This window comes from Styela clava, chromosome 13 (genome assembly GCF_964204865.1).
Source record: "Styela clava chromosome 13, kaStyClav1.hap1.2, whole genome shotgun sequence".
Classification (NCBI taxonomy): Eukaryota; Metazoa; Chordata; class Ascidiacea; order Stolidobranchia; family Styelidae; genus Styela; species Styela clava.
In genome coordinates, this window is record NC_135262.1 from 17,622,283 (window position 1) to 17,629,123 (window position 6,841).

At 34.6% G+C, this 6,841-nt stretch overlaps 1 protein-coding gene across 1 annotated transcript; it reads right to left on the reverse strand.

Annotated features, from left to right (window-relative positions):
* Window positions 1-1,646: 1,646 nt before the first annotated feature.
* Window positions 1,647-5,258, reverse strand: LOC120332818 (uncharacterized). Its single transcript, XM_078119461.1, has 7 exons — window positions 5,128-5,258; window positions 4,639-4,837; window positions 4,442-4,572; window positions 4,065-4,211; window positions 2,487-2,724; window positions 2,238-2,371; window positions 1,647-1,960 (listed from the first exon to the last, which is right to left on the reverse strand). The coding sequence occupies exons 1-7, from the start codon at window positions 5,207-5,209 to the stop codon at window positions 1,884-1,886; spliced, it is 1,008 nt and encodes a 335-aa protein (XP_077975587.1). The 5' UTR covers window positions 5,210-5,258; the 3' UTR covers window positions 1,647-1,883.
* Window positions 5,259-6,841: the final 1,583 nt, after the last annotated feature.

Sequence of the window (6,841 nt, forward strand, 5' to 3'; positions counted from 1 at the left end):
GGTGAAGATCACACCACTATTCAAGATTGTGTGATGTCACAATCACAACTATGATATTTGTCATTTGATTTTTGTATAGGAAATACAAATAAAAACAATGGATGTCGGTTTTTATATAATGTTTTAAAAAACCTCGTGATTTTCTACGATGTAATTTTATTTTTAATAAATGAACTCAAAAGACCTCTCCCAAAAAAACCATAGTGTTATTCTTCAAAGGCAAATAAATCTAAATCCTGTCTAAATTTCGGGAAAACACGGTAAGAAGTAGAGGTACGATCGGGCCCAAAAATTCCAGCCCGACCCGACACGGGCCCGTGGGTATTAAACCCGACCCGAGCCCGACCAATTAACTGGATTTGCAGGCCCGACTCGACCCGAGCCGGGTATGGTAAAGTATAGGAAGAATATGTTCGGGATTCAATGGTCGGGGAAAGGTGCATTACAGCTTCTTCTCTGTTTTATTAAAATTATTTCTTTTATAACAAGTATTCTTTTGTTTAGTATCCACACATAGATTTTTTTATAAACATATATTTTTTTCAAAAAAAAAAAATCAGCGATAGAGAAGCCCGACCCGACCCGAACGTAATGATTGACATTTCAGGCCCGACCCGACCCGAGCGTAATGATTAAAATTTCAGGCCGGATCCGATCGGGCTTCAGATCTTAGTTCTAGTTAGAAGTGCTGTACAGTGTACAAAACTGCTATGCGTAAAAAAGCCACATGGTCATTCTTTGTGTTGCAATTTTTTGTTCCTTTGATTAGATCGTAAAAAGGAAACTTTGACAGATTAGAATTTGAATTCAATTTCATTTGTTTTTTTGAAGATTTACGCATTCGAGTCGCCACCGATCCTAATAACCAGTATAATTAATCAGAGCTTTCTACATCTTTTCACGACCCACTAAGATTCCTTTTGCGACCCACTAGTGGGTCGCGACCCATAGTTTGGGAACCGCTGGTATAGAGGTATAGCCAACAAGACTAACTTCCAATATTTCATCCATACCTTTGCGCTAGTGGATCCGCATGCAAATATAGCAAGGGTACTGTAACTGGAATAAACATGGCCATACAATGCTATTCAAGAGTCCTACTGCACACTAACACAAACGTATTTCTGTAACGTTTCGTCTGACCAAAATCAGACTTGCAGCAGTTTACAATAATAACAAGAAAAATCAATCAAGCGGTTTAAATACACAAGAAATAAATTTGTTCAAAATTGAATACTCAGATTAATTCCGAACAAACAATTAATAAACAATTATTTATATTTAGCAAGCAGATTACGATGTGGAAATACGATCGCTAATCAGCATGGACCAGAATGTTCCGTGGTGTAAACTAGTGTACTTTATCTTACAATAAATATTACTGAAACATTTTTCAAAGTGTTCTAGGCAAAATATCTGCATATCTGGGAAAGTCTGATTTGAGTGTGCAGCAATATCCGCTTATGGATCCACTAGTGCAAAAGCTCTAACGAAGGAGGGGAAGGGAGTCTCGCATGACATCTACTGATAATTATATTAGCTTTTTCATGTCACTTCTCTATCGACGATGGATCCTCCCGACTCCGGACTCGAAATACTTTCCCCCATACTGTTACAAATTAAACGAAAAGCAACTGACTACTATATCATTTACCAAGAGTTTTTATTGAATATTATTCACTGATACACATATGTGAATGTTAAAATATGACATATTTTGTTTGGAATGTGATAATAGACAATCGGGAAGTCTTAAAGCTTTAGGGGGATGACATTTAACTAGCTTTGTTATGATAAAACCGATGGGAATCCGTAACGTAAAGAGAAAACGATATATTTCAATTTCAAACTTCGAAGTTAGCTTCATTTATTCTGCGATCGTGTTACTTTGGAACCTTTGGCTTGCAAGTCCACGGCTTGTGCGGTTCACATGAAGGAATGTAACCTTTGGGCACTGGATCTAAATGAAGACCACAATTATAACGTAAATAAAATATATTAGTGTGCTAATTGCAGTTAACCTAATGGAGTATTCAATACATCACGACATGTGCAATGAACAAAGTGGGTCTCATAATGACGCTTGAATATACACAGACTGACATACACAGTATACGAATACTCGTGAAATAGTGTCAATGCAACTGTTACAGACGGTGTCATGTATACCGACATTTTAACATATGAATAATAATATGTTGCAACATTCGTAAATCTAACACGAACTAATACACTACCAGGTTTTTGACAGCTGAATTGCGGCGATCCGACATCTAAGAATGCAGCCCCATGTAGTCGCATCAAACGAGAAGTCAGATGAAACAAGGTTTCGTCCGGGGGAGGATAAATTCCTAACGTTTTTGATAGCTCCCTGCACAAACATCAAAATAGAAAAACATAAATAAATTTGTACTATGAATGGTAAAAGTGCCACGAAGAAAAATGGTAAAAAAGCAAGACATAATATAATGGATACATTAACATACCTGCAATGCCATTTGTCAGGGTTGTCTCCTTCATTTCTTGTTTTCCATAAACTAAGTAATGTGAGTGACGTTAGGCCTTTGTTCTCAATGTAAATTTCTCCAGCACGTGTGGTAATCATGTTTTTTATTATGTAATCTCTCATTTTTGAAATCACATTATCGAGTTTTGTGACGTTGTAAGCTGGATTTTGCATCAGGCGCAAGCAACCCGTAGGCGCAAGTAGCATAATAGTATTCACTGAAAAATGCAGCTTTTTATTTAGAGATTTATATGGATTTGAAATTGTCAAACTCAAGTACGTAGTGTACTGTAGAGCAGGGCTTCCCAAACTAGGCGCCGCGGCCGTGCAAGGGGATGCGTAACAAATTTTAGGGGCCGCAAAGAGAATACCACTTTTACACAAAGTACAATATCTGTTGTACTTTTCCAGACTCTTGATTCGAAATACAATTATTAAAAATAGTGTAAAACAAAAATTTCACGATTACGAGTGAATAAATACATCATCATACCGTGACAGTGTCTTCAATTTTCTTTCGAGAATATCAGTAGGGCTTATTTGTGGGGGATGTAGAGGATGACGAGATTTTTTTTGTTTAAATGCAACCCACTATGAAATACTATTGACCCCCCAAAATACATTTAATTTAGCCATAAGACCAAATTATGACACAGATTAGCCATTTATGGATAGGCCGATCCTAAAGAGATGCATCATACCGATTTCCATTTACTTTTAAATAGAACGTTTTCATTTGAAAAAAACTGCTACTTAAAGAATTTAACCCCTGATTAGTTTTTTCCCTGATAATTTGGGGTCGCATAAACCGCTGCCTTATGCTAAATCTGATGAATGAGAGTGAGTAACAATTTCGGATAAAGACCATGCCGTCGGTGGCCAGACATCGTAATTCATCATTCAGGCCTGCATAAACAAACATTGAGCCACGGCTGGACTTGCTATGCAGCAAAAAGCATTCGCACCCATTACACTGAATAATTGAGTAACGTTAATCTGAGTAAATATGTGCTTGTTTTTGATATTGAGTAGGCCTACTAAAAGTTGAGAATTAGCTGCGTCAATAAAATATCAAAAATGAATATTTTGAACTGTTTAGCGTTATTAACGTGAACAACGGCCGCGAAAAATTTTAATATTTTGAAAGGGGCCGCGAGCTCAAAAAGTTTGGGGAGCCCTGCTGTAGAGTATTGTTAATTTATACTATGCTCACTTTTTAATATATTTCTTCATAATTTTTCTGTTTCTAATTAAAAAATTTAAACACAAACTATCGGATATGTCGTTATCTGGATTCAGTAGTGAAAACTGTGAAAAATTTCGTATAAAAATAGACCTTGTTAAAATCAAATTAAAATCTATAGACTATAAATGGATCGCTTCTCGTAAATATCTCATATGGTATATCTTGGTGGCATTTTCTGATTGGTATGTTGTATATGTATATAATATCGGATTTTTCAACTGGGCGCAGTAAATTTGTATGAAACGAATTGGAACTTGACTAAATTTTGATGAAATTTTAAACGCGACTACAATTGCCTGAACTTTAGCTTACTGAGATAGTTTGAATCTCCGAAACTTCCGTCATCATTTTGTCCGGATATGAATTTTTCAAACAACCAATTTTCAATCGGATATCCACTAACACAGACCGAACCAATCCCAATGGAAAACATTCCGTATCCAACAGCCGGAAAACGATCTAAAGTATAATGTAAAATAACGTTTGATTACATTTACTGTGGATTATTGAATTGGAATTATTATTATTATTGAGGTATAATTCCAAAACAATTAATTAACTGTTGAACTTTTTGTCCTTCGTGCATATTGATTAGTTAAAAAGGGTATCACATGTTTTGTTGTATTTCTCGGTTCTCGGTTCAAAGTACTTTTAATAGCAATTTTTATCTGTTTTAGGTGAATACTCACTGTTATTTGGAAATTGTAGTTTCAGTTCTTCAGATACGTTTTTCACGGGATCTATTCCACCGATGTTTCTTTCATTCATACACAAAGATTTTATAGCAATTATGTTCTCTGCCTTCTGTCTCAAAGTCATTCTAGAAAAAAAAAGGGTCATGAAAACACAATCGGATTTGCTATATACATAGATTTAATATGAATACCTGTGAAAACTCTTTTTCATTTTTCTCACAATAGATCTTGCTGTTTTTTGACGACCGAAGAACATTTTTGGAACACTAACTTGGAGGACGATAGACGTTGTAACCGCATCCCATGTCCAATCAGACTTTCGCCTTGCCATCAAACGTTTCACGATTTCTTTGGTCGCGAGCCGAACGTCATTTTCCGATTGCGGATCTCCTAAAATGATCATTCCATATTTCATATTTATTTTCTACTTAATGATAGCAATTTTATATGTTTTCACTTTTTTTTTTAAAAAACCGTCTCATGTTCAAATTAATAAGCCACAGGGTAATGCCAAATGTCAAAATACATAATATTAAATTTGACATGAACATGATCATTAAAAGGAAACAATTCAGAGATAAATAAGAAACTTTTTTAACTCGGTCGTGTAATTTTGATAAAATATTTGTTAAATAATATTTGTTTTGCATTCACAACGCTCGAATAGTCATCCCACCCACCACAAACTGACGTTGAATAAACAGATGAACAAAATGTCACCACAAGTAACAATATAACTAAAATAACTTTAGTCAACTTCATCTTCTTGGCTGTTGTTGCCTTCCTCGAATCTCGCAAAATTTCTCACAAATGATTCGAGACAGCGAATTTCATTCCTATATATTTCATTTTGTAGCATCAACGCTATTAAAAAAACGGTTACCACTTCGTGCGATGCCAATATCAAAACAAATAAATTTAACCGTCACTCTGCGACGTTTATTTGACTCGGAGATGTGATCGAAATAAAATTGTAAATTATACTTTATATTTTAGAAATGTTTGAAATAATTAAATTGGGTAAAATTCTTCACGATGTTTCACCAAACAATGCAATAGATACAATGACTTGAACATTTTCCACGACTTCGTATTCAAAATAAAAAAGCCTAAAATTATTTGGGTTTATTTGGCACTCCAAATGCAAATTATCTGTGAACTCTCGATATATGATTAATTCAAAAGTTCATCAATTTAGTGACACATAGTAAAAACGTATTTAGAGTCAGTTGTTTGACATTTGTCAGTTGTCACAAGATATTGATTAGTGAAAATGTTATTTCATGTATCCTTTCTCAAAAAAAAATCAAATATTGTGTTTGTTCAATTATCAACTACAGTAGGTTGTAATCGCTTTATCTGTATATATACATATATTTTATGTTTGGCGCCGTATAAAGATGTCAGTAGATATTGTTGACAAGTCTTTTCAAGTATATAATGTCGGAAACAGGGTAAGTTCATTTGCAAAACTGCTGAACGTCTTACCGAACTGGTTGCTTTGCATAATGAAGAACAAATTGAGCATCACATTATGAAAGCTGTTGGTAACTCGGTATTGAACACGGTTTGTACTTTTTAAAGAGAAAAGGCAATCCATTCATTTCGATGAGTTTTGCTGGTATGGACTGAAGCTATTGAAACCAATGATAAAAATAAGTATCAAAAACGGTGTAGACAAAAATCAATGTCAAAATAGATCAAGATTTTACAGTTACTACAATTCAACAAATACTTTCATAACAACATTCCATGCACCCATACAGCTATTTATATAAGCTTTTATATGAAAATCGTAATTTCATCGGTAAGGAAGAGGAATGAGTATGTTTGTTGAGGTCTGAGTAAAACCAATACCACAGCTTACGGCACATTCAATTAGACAGTGCTACACCGGATTTGCATTTTGATTGTCATCTGTGCAACGGAAAACAACTCACCGTTATCACGATTTCAAGATTATAACGATAGTTCCATAACGGTAAAGAAATTACAGTGGTTGGTTTTGACACCAAAGTTATATTGCAGACGGCAGCAATGATATAATTAATGTACAAATATCAAGCAGTCATCACTTTGTCAATCTTATGATCTACTCGTATAATGACGTTTTGAAAATGATTTCTTAAAGTAAATTTCAAAACAAAAGTCGAATGCGAAAAAAAGCAATAACATAAACATCTTTACAACTTTATATCTATACTTTATTCGCCTATTTTGAATGCCAAATCATCATTGAAGATCTGCAATTCGCGTCGTTTACTCCATTTAATTCTAATACAATCTTCTCACTTCAAATGACGCCATATTCAAATAGGACTTCAAACTGGGTATATGAGAAATTGTAAAACATTTGATTGCAATCCGAATGTTTGATCGGGAATAGAACGCAAC